General features: G+C 48.4%; 3 protein-coding genes across 3 annotated transcripts; all 3 read right to left on the minus strand.

Moving 5' to 3' along the window:
* Positions 1-1,629: 1,629 nt before the first annotated feature.
* UHO2_04523 (uncharacterized protein) lies at positions 1,630-2,535 on the minus strand (the record flags this gene model as incomplete). Its single annotated transcript, XM_041558515.1, has 2 exons — positions 1,630-2,284; positions 2,357-2,535. 2 exons carry the CDS (start codon positions 2,533-2,535, stop codon positions 1,630-1,632), a joined length of 834 nt encoding a protein of 277 aa, XP_041414449.1.
* Positions 2,536-10,280: 7,745 nt separating this feature from the next.
* Positions 10,281-12,050, minus strand: UHO2_04524 (putative siderophore iron transporter mirC; the record flags this gene model as incomplete). Its single annotated transcript, XM_041558516.1, has 1 exon — positions 10,281-12,050. One exon carries the CDS (start codon positions 12,048-12,050, stop codon positions 10,281-10,283), a length of 1,770 nt encoding a protein of 589 aa, XP_041414450.1.
* A 1,446-nt stretch (positions 12,051-13,496) lies between these two features.
* On the minus strand, positions 13,497-15,956 carry UHO2_04525 (uncharacterized protein; the record flags this gene model as incomplete). The annotated part of the gene is made up of 1 exon (XM_041558517.1): positions 13,497-15,956. One exon carries the CDS (start codon positions 15,954-15,956, stop codon positions 13,497-13,499), a length of 2,460 nt encoding a protein of 819 aa, XP_041414451.1.
* Positions 15,957-17,465: the final 1,509 nt, after the last annotated feature.

A 17,465-nucleotide genomic window follows, 5' to 3' on the forward strand; every position in this document is an offset into this window, starting at 1 on the left:
CATGTATTCCATTAATGGTTCTCCATCTACTTCATCAAATAAATTTTCCTCTGTATACCCTAGATTCTTGATGTCTTCTTCAGTTGTCATCATTGGAGGCATTTGTGTATTGACTGGTCACCACTCTGTCCTGTCTGACCAACATTTTGATTCCATGAACTTTGCTGAGTTACTCCAAAAGATTGTTGGGCTGTAATCTGGGCTATAGAACAGCCAACCTTTTCACTCTAAGCTGTACCCTAAGAAAATGGATGCAATGGCTTGCTGATCCAGCTTCTTGTTATCTCACTTGACCTTGGGTACATTTACCCATGCCAAGCATCCAAACACTTGAAAAAGACTTATGAATCGCTCCAGTGACTTTCTGAACATTGCTTGGTAAGGGAACTTGTTGTCAACACTTGGAGTGAGGTTCATCTTGAATGCTGCCACTCAAATCGCATATGGCCAGAATCTCTTTGGCAGTCTCCTTTGCATCAAGAGTGTCTGCATCCTTTCCCCAAGGCTCCTGTTCATTCTTTTCACCTGTCTGTTTTGCCTGCTGCTGTATCCTACTGTGGTTTGCCATTGTATACCTTTACTATACATCCACTCCAAGGCTTCATTTGTCCTCCATTCTGTTCCTTGGTCCAATTGGAGGGCTGTTAGTTCCCTTCCTGTCTGTGTCTCAAGAAACGTGACTATCTTCCTAAGTTGACCAAATGCATAAATTTTCCTTAACAGGGGTTGGACACATACATACTTGCTGTGATCATCCACAAGCACCAAGGTGCACATATACTCTGTCACATGAGATGAATCAATGATCAGGTTGATGTGAATGAGATCCAGGGGTCTAGTGGCTCTCTTGACACTACCTTGCCCCATCCACACACTTGTACTTTTGGATCATATGCACTGCTCACATGTCAGAGCAGTGTCCAGGTCCAATTCCACAATGTGCTTGCCATTCAGTTTGTCTATGATTGCTTTTGACTTATCTTGACCTGGGTGTCTGAGGCATTCATGCCATAACCATTGTTTTGAGTTTTTTGGCTCATTCTTAATATGCTCGAACTCCTCATCAACACTGTCAAACAATGGTGTTGATGTGGTCATTGCACTCTCTTGCCATGTGTCACCTCAGAACTCCAAGAGTCCTTGCTCATGATTCTTTGCAATCTTAAGTGTCATGCCATTTATCAAATAGATTTGTCTGCCAGTACTATCCAGTATCACTCATGCTCCATCATCCATCAATGAATTTGTTGACAGGAGGTTAACATTGAGATGCTTGACATACAATACATTTTGTAGGGGAATGTCCCTGTAATCTGTTGATATGTTAACATCTCCTATGGCTGTCGCCTCCAGAAACTCATTTCCAGTGGTGATTATATGCTTTCAACAGGTTCTTGGGTGGGTGAGCATGCCATAAGTGTTCACCATATGATAGCTTGCCCCCAAGTCCAAAATCCAATGAGACATTTCTTTTGGGTTTGGGGGTTCCTGCCAATTTGGTGTGAGGGTGAGGGAGCACCACACTTCCTATTTGGGTTTAGCAAGGGGGGAGTCTTTGGGGATGGTGACTGAAGCATCGCACTGACTAATGCCATGTCCTGTCCATTTGCAGTTCCAGCATCGGATTCATCATGGTCTGCTTGTGTTCTTTGGGTTCATGTTGTTGTTGTCAGTTTTGGTCTCCCCAGTCTGGTCATCTTGATCATTGTTGCCAGTGAGCCTGGTGCTGGCCTGTCGAGGGTTGACCTTTTGTGCAGGGATGCTCTCTATGGTGGTCTGGCAGATGCTCAATGCAGTGGCAAGGGTATTGAAGTCGATTTGATGGATGGTGGCAACTGTCTCTTTGTACACCAGATGCTGGATCGTGCATTTCTGCAGAGCCAAGAACAATGTGTTAATGGCAAACAGCTTCCCAAGGAGACTGCTTTCAGTCTGAATGGACCAGATCTCTTGGATTAGCTTCCTTGCATCTGAATGGAACATCTTTATGTTGCCAAGCTGTGAGATGAGTGCAAGTCTGTGGGATGTCTTGGTGGCTTTGTTCATTAGCCTGTTTTCAATCTTTCTCCATACTTGATGAAAGGTGAGGTACTCTTTGATTACATCTAGAACAAGGTAGTTGACATTGTGCTCCCTGGTAGTGTCAATTGTTCTGCAGAGAGCATTGATCAAAGCATCATTGAGGGTGCAGCTCCATTTCAGGTGCTTCTTATCATACACTCCCTCAAGGTGTTTAATTGCATGAGGCACAGACTGAAGGAATGACTTTACATGCACACTCCAGCTGTAGTAGCTGTGTGACATGAGCTTTGGTACAGGCTCAAGGAGCTTTGCTAGGGTGTGGAAGTTATATCACTTGTTGCCATTGTCAAAATCTGAGTCAGAGTCAGCTTCTTTGTCAGCTTTGTTGTTGGCAACCTCCAGCTCATTCTTGTTAGTGGTGTCATTGTTGGCTTGCACCTGGGTTGTCTTGCCTTTCCTGCCTCCTTTGGTCCTTGTGCTGGTGCCAACTTGGGTTTCAGCATCTTCCACCATGATTGTTGATGGGCTTTGATTAGCTCGGTTGGTAGCTTCTTCAGACTCTTAATCAGTTGAAGATAACAATTAGTATATGCCAATATTGGGGCCACAATCAGGCTCCCTTACCACAGTTGTATGTTTCTTGTAATGCTTAGTATTTCTTTGATATGGATCACAATGACAGACATATATATATACCTTGTTGCTACCTTCTAGTCATGTCCGAGTCAGATGAGCCACCTCTTCTGTGACCCCTTGAGTTACTGCTTTCTGCAATGCCCCTGAGCCATTGTCATGCCAACCTCCATGTACTTCATTGTATTCATCACTTATGCATGCATCTGGTCCCTCGGTGTCTTAGCTGTGACTTGTGCATCCCTCTTGAGATGCCGACACATTTTCAACTAAAACACTATACTAAAATTGACTAATCAAGCGAATGTGGCGGGAGCCTCAAGCTCCTGCTAGATATATATACAAATGTGTGGCACATGCCCGACTGTGGGCATCCTTACCTAATGACAATGTATAACAACAAGTGGGACATGGTTGTATCTGATCTCTGTCTTGTATTGGCTCAGCTCGATCCCCAATCAGGTTGGCCTCACCTGATCCCAATCAGATCTATCTTACCTGATTGCTGACTGAACCTCCTCTGCCCGATCCCTCACAGATCTGATTTATGTCACCCAGGGATCGGACTGGATCGCAATCTCCAACACAAGACAGATGCAAATCTGGTGCCTATGAAGTTCAAGGCCAGGCTTGTGGCACGAGGATTCTGTCAGCGGTTGTATGCCTGAAACCCAGAATCTATTGAAAAGGCTGATTCTGATCGATTTTGGTGAAATCTATCGAGTAAGCTCTTTCCAATTGAATTCAGCAAGATATACCAGAAGACCAACTTCTGGTGGATTCTGACTAACTGCTGTGAACACTCCATTCAGAAGTGGTGTGGCATGTTTGATGTTCTTAAGTCTAGATGTTCTTGAAATGGTATGACCCTGTCTGTCCTAACATGAGTGTTTGTGATGCTAGCAGATGTATGAGAGGTGTCCAGACTGCTGTGGAGTTACTGCCTACAGATGGATTTTGGTTGAAGAGCCCAGACCACAGTAGAGATACTGCCTATGGAAGACATCAAGTGGCAGTAATATGACACACACACACAGAGTAGTTGCAATGCCCTATGATTGCAATGGTTGACAATACTGGAACAAGACAAGAGTTAAGATAAGGTAAAGATAAAGTAGAGTGGATGAGGATCCATGTCAGCGGTCATGTGCCTGGAACCCGAAAGCTACCAGTTTGGGTGATTTCAACCAGTTTCAGTGAGTGTGCTTGAGTATGCACCTGTCAGCCACTTTCACTGAGACTGCTTGACAGATTATTTGTTCAGCAAGTTTCGGCTAACTGCTGTGAACACTCAGTTCAGTGGTAATGTGGCACAGTTGGTACCTGCTTGTTGCAGAACACTTAATATACAGGATGATGATCCATCAACTTGACATGAGTGTTTGAGGTGTTGATGAGCAATGGTGAATCAGTGAGAGAAGCCTGGACCACAGTATGAGTACTGCCTATGGAGAGGTGATTGTCTGGACTGCAGTAACTACTGCCTACAGATGACATCAGTGAGAGGTGATATGACACACCTTCTCAGATTAGTAGCAATGGCCTGTGATTGCACTAGGTGATGGAACAACTAAGTATATGTTACAGTAGAGTATAGTTTAGTTAAGAATAGAGTGGATGCTGGATCCACTCATTCACTATGACAGAGGGGTGTATATATATCTTCATGCCATGGTGTCTACCTCACCATGGCCCCCCCTTCCTTACAGGGTATGGCCTCCCTGTCCATCCTGTTCTATCTGACTCCTACTACTATCCTGCCCTTCCTATCCTTACTCCCTTGCTGAGGTGACAATTCTCCTATGCCAACTTCATCATGCTCAGGGGTCTCCTCCCACCTCATCTGGTGGTGAGGTCTCTTGTTTCCTGCTCTCAGTGGCTGTCCCTTTGATCTTGGTGGGACACCCTCATCTTGTCATGGGGCTGGTTGATCCACTTCATCTCGGGCCAGTCTCAGTGAAACTTCCCAGTACCCACCATCTCAACCATTCTTGATAAGGTTTCCCCCCCCCACTCACTGTTTGACCAATCTTGGTGAGATTGGTTGGTGCCCCTGGGTCTCGACCAGTTCTGCTTCTGGTGTGCTGAGCTCATTTCGGCAGCTGCGCAGCACGGCTGCTTATGATCTCTGCGCTGGCCCTGTGACAATCCACTCAACTGCTATGAAGAGAGTGTATGTATATATAGCTGTAGGCAGTGTTGCCGGCAACACTGCTCCTGTTCTCTCGAGAAGGTGTATAACCTTTGCAACCCTACTCATACTCCTCCTACTCCCCCTGTCTCGTATGGGCGTTGTCTTGACATCGGTCCTACTCCTCCTGCTCCTCCTCTATCGTATGAACATCTCCTCGGTCCACGTGCTTCTGTTTCCCTGTGCAGACACCTCTATTGTCCCACTCCCGCTCCATGTGGACAGCTCTACTGTCCCACTCTCTCTCCATGCAGACACCCCTACTGTCTTGTTCTTGCTCCATGTGGTTGCCTCTTTGGCATGTGTGAGACCATTTCCCTGTGTGGTAACCCCACATGTGCTCCTGGGCTTGGTCCCCTTCCTCACATGCAATCACCTCCTGTATGTCTCCTTCTCCTCCAATAATGGTGACATCCTCCTCTGGCTATCCCATCACTCCCACAAGGACATCCAACCTGTTACACACTGATGGGATCTTCTCGCAGTATGTTTAGTGAAATCTACCAGATGGGTTTTTTCTGATCAACTTCACTGAAATCAATCAGGAACCCACAATGTGGTTGATTTTACATTTTGTGCACACAACACACCCAATGTTTGTCTAGGGTCTTCTGCGCAGACCCTGTGACATTGGATTCCACTGCATGCCAAGTGCACTGTGCCTATATACAAGAGGGACAGGCGATTGGATTACAATCATCACAGCATATGTAGATGACATGCTGGTGGCATCACTCAGTCACAGGGAAATGGATCACACCAAGGCCAAAATCATGAATAAGTGGGGAACTGAAGACAATGGGATGGTTAAAGAGCTCCTAGGAGTGAAGATCACTCAAGAAAGGGCTTAAAGAAAGATATCCCTGGACTTGAAGGCATATATCAAAGCAATGGTAAACAAATGGCTGGAGGGGAGGAATGAGAAATCCTGGATACCTATGCAAAGTGTGGCAACCACCATGGAAGGCAGTGGATGCATACCAACAAGAGTCAAGCAATACCAGAAGTTAGTAGGACAACTACTATGGGTGTCCAACATGGTAAGACCAGACATTTCATTTGCTGTGGGAACTCTAGCATGCTACATGTCGAAACCAACCAATGGTGTGTGGAGCACAGCAATTCACATAGTAAAGTACCTGAACCATGTTGTCAGGGGTCTCGCGCCTGAAACCCAGGTCGGTCTGTCGAGATACTCGGTGACTATCAAGTTGTGTGACAGCTATTGTCTTGGTATCAGTCTCGACGAGCTAGTTGTTCAGTGACTATCAAGTTGCGTGATGACAGTGGGTGGCATTTGTTGTATATACTATTGTAGGTTTCAGCTGACCTCTGTGGACACTCCATTCAGGGGTAGCTCAGCACAATCAATATCAATGCGTAGATTATGATGACACCAAGGTCTGGTGTGAGTGTTGATGATGATGAGGTCAATGGTGTTGGTGATAAGGTTGGTGAATGTCGATGATAATGAGGTTGATGGTGTTGGTGATGAGGTTGGTGGCATCAACATGAGTGTCCAGTGTGTTGACTGATGCTGGAGGTGATCCCTGGACTGCAGTGGACTACTGCCTTTGGTTCTATCTTGATCCAGACCACTAACCTGCTATGGGGCGCCTTCGGATGTCAGGTAGTGGTGATACAACACACACACTATGATGAGGAGCAACCTTGATAGATTGCTGCTATGCTGACTGAAACTAATATATACTTATGCTGAAGTGATAACTAGTTATGATGGTTGTGTAGAGTGGATGAGGATCCACTTGACCTTTGATGATGAGAAAGCATGGTTATATACCTCTTCACAGCATCGCCAGTGATGCTGCTCCTGCTCTCTCTCCAGAGAGTACCTTCTTCATCGAGTACTTGTACAGGGGGCCCCTCTAGCACCACTCCTGTCCTCCTTGAACTATCCTGCTTGCTTGGCACCCTTGTGCCTCTTGAGCTGTATCGACTCCTTTGACACTGCTCCTCCTCCTTGCTATCCTGCTTGGTTGGCACCCCTGTGCCTCCTGAGTGGTGTTGACTCTTTTGACACTGCTCCTCCTCCTCAGGACCTGCTTGCCAGTTACCTATACACTGCTCCTTCTCCTTTGACTGGTGACAGTTCCTTTGACTCTTGTCTCTTGAGCCCCTGAGTGGTAACCATCTGCATGCTCCTTGAGCTTGGTCCTCTTCATGGCTGTGCCTGGCCCTCCTCACATATGGGCTCGGTCCTCCTTTGCATGTGAGTCTGTAGGAGTCCATGGTCTCCATGGAGACTGCACTATGACCATGCTCTCTAATGGTATCGACTAGATCTTCGATACCTGTGCTCCTTCCATATGAACCAGTGACCCACCTGCTTCTTGAGCATCCAGGCCCATGACACATGTCAGCGGTCATGCGCCTGGAACCCGAAATTTATTGTAAAGGCCAACTAGAATCAACCTTGACAAAATCTATCATAAAGGCCTTCTATGATCTTTCTTGCTGGAATGGATTGTAACTATGATTTAGAACAGATTCCAACTAACTGCTGTGGACACTCTGTCCAGAGGTAGCATGGCACAATCAAGGTTCTAGAAAACCTTCTTGGACCACACCAGGTGTGTGGCAATAGCATCTGTCTGGACATGAGCATCTGTAGTGTTGACAGTTGTACAATTGAACTGATTGGTTAAGAACTGGACTGCAGCAGACAACTGCCTTTGGTATGAGATCAAGAGCACCAGACCACAGAGACTGCCTTTGGTATTGATCATATCTGGACTGCAGTAGAGTACTGCCTACAGATGTCATCAAATAGTGGTGATACAACACACACACTATGTTAGATGCAATTGCCTGCAATTGCAACTTGTGACAGAACTACTAAGTATATGATATGGTAAAGATATAACTAGTTAAGTGTAGAGTGGATGAGGATCCACTCAACTACCTATGACAAAGAGAATGTATGGTTATATAGACACTCTTGCAGTGTTGCCTGCAACACTGCTCTTGTTCTCTTAGGAGGTGTAGGGTCTTCTTCAGCACTGCCCCCCTCCTCTCATCTCTCCTATGGCCCCTGTCTCCCTTAGGGTGTATACTCTTCTTTGGCACTGCTTCTCCTGCTCCTTGTGGTCAAGGAGATCTAGTGCCATTTCATCGTTGCTAGTGGTCACCCCCACTTCATCCAAGTGGCAAGGCACACCCTCTTTCATCTTGCCCCTGATGGTGGCACCCATCCTCCTACACCAAGTTCATCATCGCCTAGGGCCCCTACCTCATCAGGGTGGCAAGCCCCATGTCATCATCATATGTCTCATTGTGAGATTGGTGAGAGAGGCATCCTCTAACTGGTTTCCTCAAGAACTGTTGTACAATTGTGGTTCTACTGATCCCAATGAACTCCATTGTAAGGTCTTGATCCTACTGATCCCAACAAATTCTGCTGTAAGACCTTGCTCCTACTGATCTCAATGAATTCAGTTGGAACTCTCCAATTTCCTGATCCCATGATTCCTGCGCATGGTCTCTTCTCATCTGACTCCAGTCCTCCTGCACAGCCGGTCCCATGACAAACCAGCATCTATTGCAACTAGAAGGAGGAGGATCAAAGAAACATACAAACCAGCCAGTGGTCATGTACACTGTTGCAAACTGGGCATCAGACCTTACCAACAGATGCAGGAGCGCATCAGGGGTGGTCACATACATGTATGGATTCCCAGTTAGTTGGAAATCTCATTTGCAAAAGTGTGTAGCACTATCAGCAGTAGAGGCAGAATTTGTTGCTGCATCAGAAGCAATGAGAGAAGCACTATTCTTCTCATACCTACTCATGGATTTGGGAATCAAAGACATCAAGCCATTACTATGCACAGACAGCCAGGGATGTATGCAGGTAAGTAAAGATCTGGCAAAGCACTGGAAGCTCAAACATATCAACACCAGGTATTGCTCTGTTAGGGATCATGTACAAGGTGATGTAGAGATTGACTTTGTTGGAACAGCCAGCAATGTGGCAGATATTCTAACAAAGCCATTGAAGGGAATTGTCATGACTCGGTCATGACCCCTCTCATAACTATCTAAGATCTAACATTGATAATTCATTTCACTGGAAAGAGTCTTAGACTCTTCGCATCGAGTCTTGTACTTTCAATCTCACAGTTTGCTCCTTCCTTCTTCTCTTCTCTCTTCCCTTCAGGAAAAGAGATCATAAGTCACTCTCTCAGTCAACTCTCTCAGTCAACTCTCATCTACTCCTTCCGAAGTCTGGTAGTCTCCTCGGCCTCTTGATCGCGCCCTCGTCATCGTCGCTCTACCAACCAATGGGCCGGTTCGTGATAGGAATGGATACATCCTGACTAGCTCAATTGGTAGGACTGGAGATGCCACCAGGGGGGGGGGGGGGGGGGAAGATCACAAGTACAACGTGCTGTCCGGAGCTACTAGCAAGCTCTTGTTTACAGGCATATGACTTCTTGAATGATTAAGATTACTATGGCTGGATGCAGTCATACAAGTGTGTATATATAGCTTAGCACTACCTATGAGCATTCTATGCTGAGATGAGTCGCCTCCTGAGTTGCTCCTGAGTTGTCACTTTCTGCATCACTTCTGACTTGTTGCTATGGCAATGCTCATGTATCTCACATGCATATTGCTTATGCATGACTTTGCCGTATCGTCAATCGATTGGACCCCGTGGATCCCATTGAAATGCCGACGAACCTTCAACTATCTTCAACTGAATCACATGCTTTGACTTCAAACACCAACTTGGCACTCATTTGTGAATCTCAACTGTGAAGGTGATGTTATGTGAGCTCTATTTCGATCTCACATTTTGGCCACCTTGGCCACCTTCGCTCACTTGGATCGGTAGCATGTTGTCCCAGGCGGCTAGGAGGAGTGTAAGGAGGTCTGTGCGGTACATCGGCTTGCGTCAGGCTGATGATGGCGATAGGCATCGGCATACCGGCTATCCGATGCCTGAGGAGGAGAAGATAGTTACCCCATCATGTTTCAGCCTCGTCGAGAGGGTAGCATGTTTCTGTATCCTACTGTACACGCATGCATAGAATGCTGGGGGGGATATATATACTTGTCGTCGTTTTGCCGGCCAGGTTGGAGCGGCTTGTGTGTCAAGCGATCATTAGGATGGCTTGCAGGCAGTATTATCATCCAGGAATTCCTTAGGCACAGTTTTGATCTGCCTTCAGCGCCACGGGGGATGCAAAGAGCGATGGGAACGGCGTTGAGGATGGAGAAGAATAAGATTTGCAGAAGCTCAAAGGGGCATGACGAAAGATGTGGTATTAGCATGATACAGAACCCAAGCAATGCACGACTTTGTCAAGCCGGCGTGAAGATGAAGTGTTGTACGAAGGAAAGCGGTGAGGCAAGCCTATTAGAGCAAAGGAGAGGAGAGAGGTAGGATGTAGAATCCGAGAGAAGTGGCTTACTGCTTGTCGATCGAGCCTGCAGAGGATTCTTGGGTGTCTGCGGACAGGCGTCTCATGCCAGCAAGTTCGTCGCTGACGCAGTTCTGTTTGTCGTTGAGTTTGCGATCCTTGATGAAGAGGCCGATGACAAGAGGTGGGACGGACAAGAGGATAGCAACAATCAGAAGGATGTGCATGTAGTCGTTGTAGGCGTTGATCAGTCCGATCCTTTCAGGGGAACCCATGGGATAGACATTGGCGTAAGAAAAGGGACTGGCAAAGATTTTGCCTCGAGTAGCAGCGTCAAGCATGGGAAGGTGCTTGTCCAAGTAACGAGGGAAAGTGTTGGTCTGAACTGCACCGACGACGGCGTTACCACAGGCACCTCCAATCTCGGTAAGCAGGAGGAAGTAAGCGGTAACTGTGGCGACGTCCTGGTGTCGAACGCTAACCTGAGCAGCGACCTGAAGGGTGATGCCGAGGAAACCACCACCAAGACCCTGAAGAACCTGAGGGAAGACAGCCTGAACGTTGCTAGATCCAGCTGCACGGTACTTGAACATGAGTCCGATACCAAGCATTCGAATAGCAGCACCAGCAACAAGGACCCACTTGTAGTTCTTGGCGCCGAGCGAGATGAAACCGGCCGCAATACCGAAAACGGTAAGGCAAAGAGACTGTGTGTTTGAAAAGTAGAGAGCATCTTCGGAACCGTAGTCCATGACAATCATACTCCAAACATAGGCAGGGACCCATGAGGAATAGAAGCTGAAGAAGTCAAAGAAGCCAATAGCAGTGGCAAAGTGGACCTCCTTGTTAAGCCTCCATCGCCTGTTGAGGATAGGCTTGGGGGCAAAGATCTCCCATACGCAGAAGGCGATGATCATAAGACCACCAAGTACGAGCATGGCAATGATCCAGCCAGTCTGCCAGCCGTTTGTCTGCAGCTTGGCCAGGTTGAGGGGCAGGAGGAACATGAGGAAACCACCGCAAATGAGAAAGAGACCAAGAGCGTCGATATCAACCAAGAAAGTGCCAACGGCCGTCATAAAAGACATGGACTTGTAGGGGTGGACGGGGATGAGACCTTTAGCCTTTGCCCTCCTCTGGTTGATGGCGAGAGCGAGGATGATCGAGATGGCAGCAACGGGGGCGCAGATGCTGAAGAAACCGGGACCCCAGCGCCAGTTAGCAGCCTGGAGCTTGGCTGTGATCTTTGGTGCGACGGCAAAGTTGATCACGTAAGGCAAACTGACGAGACCGATGGAAACGCCTCGCCACTTGGTAGAGATGTAGTCGGCAAGAACAATCTGCTGCATGATCTGCACGCCAGTGTTACCGATGGCATAAAGCACAGTTCCACCAGCGAGATCGCGAGTGGTTTGGGAAACAGCAACGATGATAAAACCGATGATCCAGAAAACAAGAGAGATCAAGTAGGCCTGAGCGCGACCGAAGACATCTGCGAGCTTGGCGATAGGGAACTTGCCGACAGCGATGAGAACAGCCTGAACGACAGTGACTGAGGTGTAAGCACCATAGTCGTTGAACTCGGTCGTAGCAGAGGTCTGCCAAGCGTACATGGTGTTATTGTCGAGACCAGCGATATAGGCGACGAGGGCAATGCCCAAGATGCCGACCCAAAGGGTCCAGTCAGCTACACTTCGACCAGCTTCAGCGGCAAGCACACCGATTTGTTTCTCGCCAGAGAGGTGCTTTTCCTCGACTCGACTGGCATCCCAGTGAGCGTCGCGCTCGACGTGCTCGACGTCGGTAGACTGCGACATGATCGTTATCGTAGAGGGATGTGGAAAGGGGAAAAGGGAGGAAAAGGGGGGGGGGGGGGTCGGAACGTGATCCTGTGGAAGCTTCGGACGGGAGGTGTCGAAGAAAGAAGACAAAAGAAGGGGGAAACTTTGTTATCAGATGAAGAGTATTAAATAGAGCACGAGCTTGCGAATCTGATGCATGTGGTGGGAAGAAGGATCGCGCTAGAAAGGGAAGCGAGAAAGGAGGCGACCTCGTGTGGCCCTAGGCAAGGATGCGAGGGTGGCGGCCAAGAGAAGCTGATGATGGATGGCTCGCTCTCTGTCCAAGGGATTCAAGGCGGGACACCGGAGAAGTTCGGGTGAACTCAGGCACACCGAGGCGGAATGGAATGGCTTGTCGAAGTTTCACACACCATCCGCATATGGACGCATGGAGGGATTCCTTTGCGGCGAGCGCGAACCAATGAGATGGAGAGCCAAGGCCATGAGACTGACGACGAAGCAGACTTGTGTAACCTTGTGTAACCTTGTGTCAGACGAGACTGTGCGGCAAGAAAAACAATGACGTATAAGCGAACTCGGGCTTTTCATACGCCATTCTTGTGTCACTTACTGCCCAGTGCCAGTGTGCAGTGTGGGAGTGTTTTTCAGCTGATCAGATTGAGCCCATCTGATAAGGCCAAAACCGGCAAAATTTTGAGGAAAATGGAATGAAAAATCAAAAAAAAACAAAAACAAAAACAAAAACAAAAACAAAAACAAAAACAAAAACAAAAACAAAAACAAAAACACAAACACAAACACGGCCGACAAGCTTCCGTACTGTGAAAATTTTTCATCCGGGCGAGAAGTTCGGGCATATAAGATTTGCCAAGAACGAGCGGGCTTGAATTTGTTGCAGATTGCTTTCGGATCAGATAAAAAAAGAAAAAGAAAAAGAAAAAAAAAAAAAAGAAAAAAAAGAAAAAAGAAAAATATATTATTAAATTCAGGCAGGTGCTTTCTTTCTGAAGATGATTCTGCGTAACCACGCGTGCCATGTTTTGCTTCGACAGTGTACTGTAGCATTCCATCCACCTTTTGAGCTACCCAAGCTAGGACTCCACCAGTTGCAATGCCCCTTGGCACTGGCCATTGTTCCCATCTGCAAGCCTAAAAATTTATCAGAGCCCGCTTCAATCTGCGCTCCTTTCCCAATTCGCCTCTTTTGGCGCGACAATGACAGCCAACTGGTCGATTGATCTCTAGCCTGAGAAACTTGCACCACCTCGAAACCAAACAGACATGTCTGTGCACGGGTGCAGACGACATCTCCGAAGTGAAACTTTGGTCTTGTGGTACATTGCAAAGCCGAACCGAGCTATGGCAGTTGTTGCGCGACAAGTTGCATGAGAAAAACTAGGTAGAGCAAGTGAATGAGTGAGTGAACGAGTTTGATTGCGCGCTGGTACAGTGTAATATAGACTATTGCGACAAGGCAGTCTCGTTGAGCGCTTCCGCCTCTCGCATGTTGATCTCGCTTTCAAGCGTCTGGCACTCTTCCTGCAGAGCATTCCTCTCGTCTTGGAGCGACTTGGATGTGCTTTGAGCTAATCCTTCCCGATGTGCCAAGCGATCGACCTCTTTGCGCAGCGAGTCTAGACGTTCCAGCTTGCCTCGCTCTTCTTGCCGACCAAGACGCTCAAATGTCTCGCGCGAGATTGCCGCCTCTTCTAAGGCCTTGAACTGCTGCTTGGCCGATGAGCAAAGCGCCTCGCTTCTCACCTTGTAACCAGCCAAGACTTTCATGAGCACTTTCTCACCTTTCGACGCTTGCGAAGCAGCTTCCGCCATCTTTTGCCGCGCTAGTGTCAAGTCGTGGATCAGCTTTGACTTGTCGCTCCTCTGATCTGCCCACCTCTGCTTCAAGGCTGCCTCCAAGTGGTTTAGAGCCTCCTCGTCATCATCCAGCGAAGCGCCTACGATTCGTTGCATCGCCTCCTCGTTTGCGCCTGGGAAACCTAGCTGGTTGGCCAACTCTACACGCATCAGCTCCCTCGCCGCAGCCAGCGAGGCATCTGAGAGAGCGTCAAGTTGAACCGACTCTGGTTGAGGATGTTTACCTCCAGGAATCGGATGGATGTTGGCATCGTGATGCAGAAGCCTTGCCGTCTGCTGAGCTACCAGAATCTCTACGCGATCACGGTAATCTCTCTCAATTTGCTTGGTCAAGCGAGCCAGATGGACCTCTGCCGGTCGTGGAAGGTTGCGTCGCACCACTTGGCTCCGTCTCGCCTCGGCCTTTGCCTCTTGCTCAGCTGCTTCACGTGCGATTCTTGCCTCTCGTTCCGCTGCGTCTTGCTCGCTCAGAGGAATGTCATGCTCAGATCTGCTTGAGCCTGCTTCGGCTTCAGAATCTTGGTCATCTACAACAATGTCGAAATCGTTCTTGGGCGCTGGCAAAGAGGAGAGACCTTGCCTGAGATGAGACTGGGCCGTGTGGCGCGCACGCCTGAGATCTCCTGGAGTCTCGTATTCCGCTGAGCCTCTCTGCTGGACATTGAGTGCCAGGTTGTCGCGCAACGGTGTCCTTTCAGGTGTACTAGCGTCGGCAATGGATCGGTTAGGCCCTTGGAGCTGGGTACTGCTTCCGTTCCTGAGGCCAGGAGTGAGAAGCGGATTTGGCGTTTGGACCACGAAAGATGCGGGAGTCTGATCAGTGGCTGATTGGGAAGATGGCAAGTCGGCGTTGGCATCGCCGAGAAGAGGGGTTTGTGTCGAAGACATGAGGCCAAGATTGCGCGCTTCTCTCATCACTGCATCCTCGTCAGCTGCGACCTGGGGTGTGCGAGCAGTTTGGGCCGAATCGAGTGCCGGGTATTTTTCGAGAAGGCCTCCCGTGGCGTCGGTGGAGCCTTGTTGCACCAGGGAGTGCGCGCGCTCGGCCGCCTGTCCAATCTTGACGATGGCTTCCAACTCATCTTGACCGACTTGTGCTGCAGGGAGGTTGAGCTTGCGTCTTTTGGTGATTTGCTCGGCTTCCTTGAGCTTACGGATCTGCTGCTCGTTTCGATCTGCAATTGCTGCTTTAGCCTGCTCGTTCTTCTCCTCGGCTTGCCTCTGACGTTTGTTCCTGGTCGGGTCGTGAGGAGCTGAGTGCCTGCTATTGAGCTCCTGCAACGTCTTTCCTACTGGGGCCTTGTAGGATTTGGAAGCTTCTAGGCTTGTGTCGTAGAAACCAGGAAGGGGCTTCTTCTCGTAGGGGATGTCGGCATTGTAATCGATTGCGCCTTTCTTTGGCTTTTGCTTGATGGTGATGCCGGCTGCTTTGAGCTCTCTGCGCTTCTGAAGCATGGCGAGACGACGCGCTTCTTCAAGCGCACGCTCTCGGGCTTTGCGCTTGGCTTTCTTGCCCTGTGTGTTGGCGAGACGAGCACGGGCTTCGGATAGCATTTCCATTTCGTCTTGGTCCATGTCGATGGGATCAGGCCTTGCTGGTTTTGTTTCCGGATCCGGGTCGATCTCGCCCGGTCGAAGACGACGAACATGATCAGCGCTAGGTACGGCCTCGCCAGTGCCAGTGAGAGGGAGAGAGCTAGTTGCTGCTTGGTTGTCCTGGGCCTCTGCTTGATCGAGAAGCCTTTGGTATCGCTCGAGACACTGATTCGCCGTTCGTCCGACGAGAGGGGCTATTGTGCGCCACTGAGTGGGCATGAGTTTGGCGAGGTGGAGAAGCTTGTGATCTTGCTCTCTGGACCATTCGGTCTTTTTGATGGATGGATCGAGCCATTCGTACCATCTTGCCTTGCACTGTTTTGGAGTTTTGCGGACCAAGAGTGAAGAGATACGGGCCCATTGATTCTTACCATACTTGGAGATAGCAGCTTTAAGAATCTCGTCTTCGGTGTTCTTCCAGACACCACCCTTGATAATGACGCGAACCATGGTCGACGCTGACCTGAAAGACTTGTCCTTTGAGCTGTGTAGGTGTGGGTGTGGATGTGGGTGTATAAACAATGTCAGGCTTTGAAGCGCGGATAGCCTCCTGTCGCTGTAATGCGGTATGTTGGGGAATGATTGCTTCGAGAAAGGCTGCGTGTGGTCTTGAGCTAGGATGATGAAGAGGAGGAGAATGTCGAGCCCGTGCAAGTTTGCAAAGGGCTGATGGAAAGGCAAGCGTGTTGGAAAAAGCTGAGTTGTATTATGTAATACTGCATCAGCATAGGAATCAGTCGGTTTCAAGATCGGAAAATCGGGCTCTGCGAAAAAAAACCCGATGCCTGGTGCTTCCAATTGGCATTCTACTATTCCAACATTCTCCTCTCGCTCCAATTTTCGCACAGGGCAGGATGAAGATTGACAAGTGTTTGCTTTTCGAGCAAGGGAGACTCTTTCCACTCTTTCGTGCGTAAAAGACGAGGCAGACGATGGATATGGATTTGCTTCGCAGGCGAGCGGTGACTCTTACTGGAATGCTATTGTTAGTGTATGTTACACCTGGATAACACTCTCGTACGAATAGTGACTCTCTCGTGCGAATACACATCGCACAAGAATGCTCGACCAATATCTTCTCGCGCGAATACACGTCGCACAGGAAAGTTCGAAACTATCTGCAAATCTTGTTCACACTTCCTTGTCTGTACGGAAGCAAGTACTTAAACTGGCTTCCATCTAGATCTCCTCTTCCTGCAATCCATCTACTTTCACTGTTACAATGCGCATATAGCCTGCGCATGTAACAGTGTATGAGTGTGTGTGTGAGAGAAAGAGAGAGAGAAGCCAAGGCAAAGGAGGCACTATCAAAAGGATGAGTCGGCCGTATGGAAGGTAAAGCTGACATAATCCCCCTTGTCGGCTTGTTTGCCTCCAACTCCAACGACTCTTGGAAAGGAATCAGCCAGTTGGAATGTTGTAATCCGCACGACGACGACACGCTTGTCCGTCTGGATTGTATTCACAAACGAATTCAATGAGAGGCGACAGTGAAGCCAAGCTGCCAACGGGCGTAGGAAAAGGGACAGTCTCGAGGCTACAATTTGAAATGTGCATTACAGATCCCAGCTCTATTCCAGAGGGACTAAGATCAGAATCCGTATTCATCCTCCCCTTTTTAATCCTCTTGTATTCAAAAAAAAACTAAAAATCAATTCAATTCAAGTTACAAGTGGGCAGTGAAACCAAAAAAAAATAAAATACAACTTTTTGACAGGCCAAGTGCATCAACGGCGAAGGCTGAGTTCAGAATTGGATGAGAAAGGCACATTGACAGAGGCGCGAGAGAGAGCCTTGTTAAGCGCCACTCTCTCGGCTTGCGCTCTCACTCTCACTCCTTTCATCACTGCCAACTCGCTTGATCTCCATCAACCACCACGATCCTCCTCCTCCTCCTCCTCCTTTCTCCCTCTCTCCTCCTCTTCCTTCTCTTCTCCTTCTTCTTGCTCTTCTCCACAT

This window comes from Ustilago hordei (genome assembly GCF_900519145.1).
Source record: "Ustilago hordei strain Uho2 genome assembly, contig: UHO2_contig_09, whole genome shotgun sequence".
Lineage (NCBI taxonomy): Eukaryota > Fungi > Basidiomycota > Ustilaginomycetes > Ustilaginales > Ustilaginaceae > Ustilago > Ustilago hordei.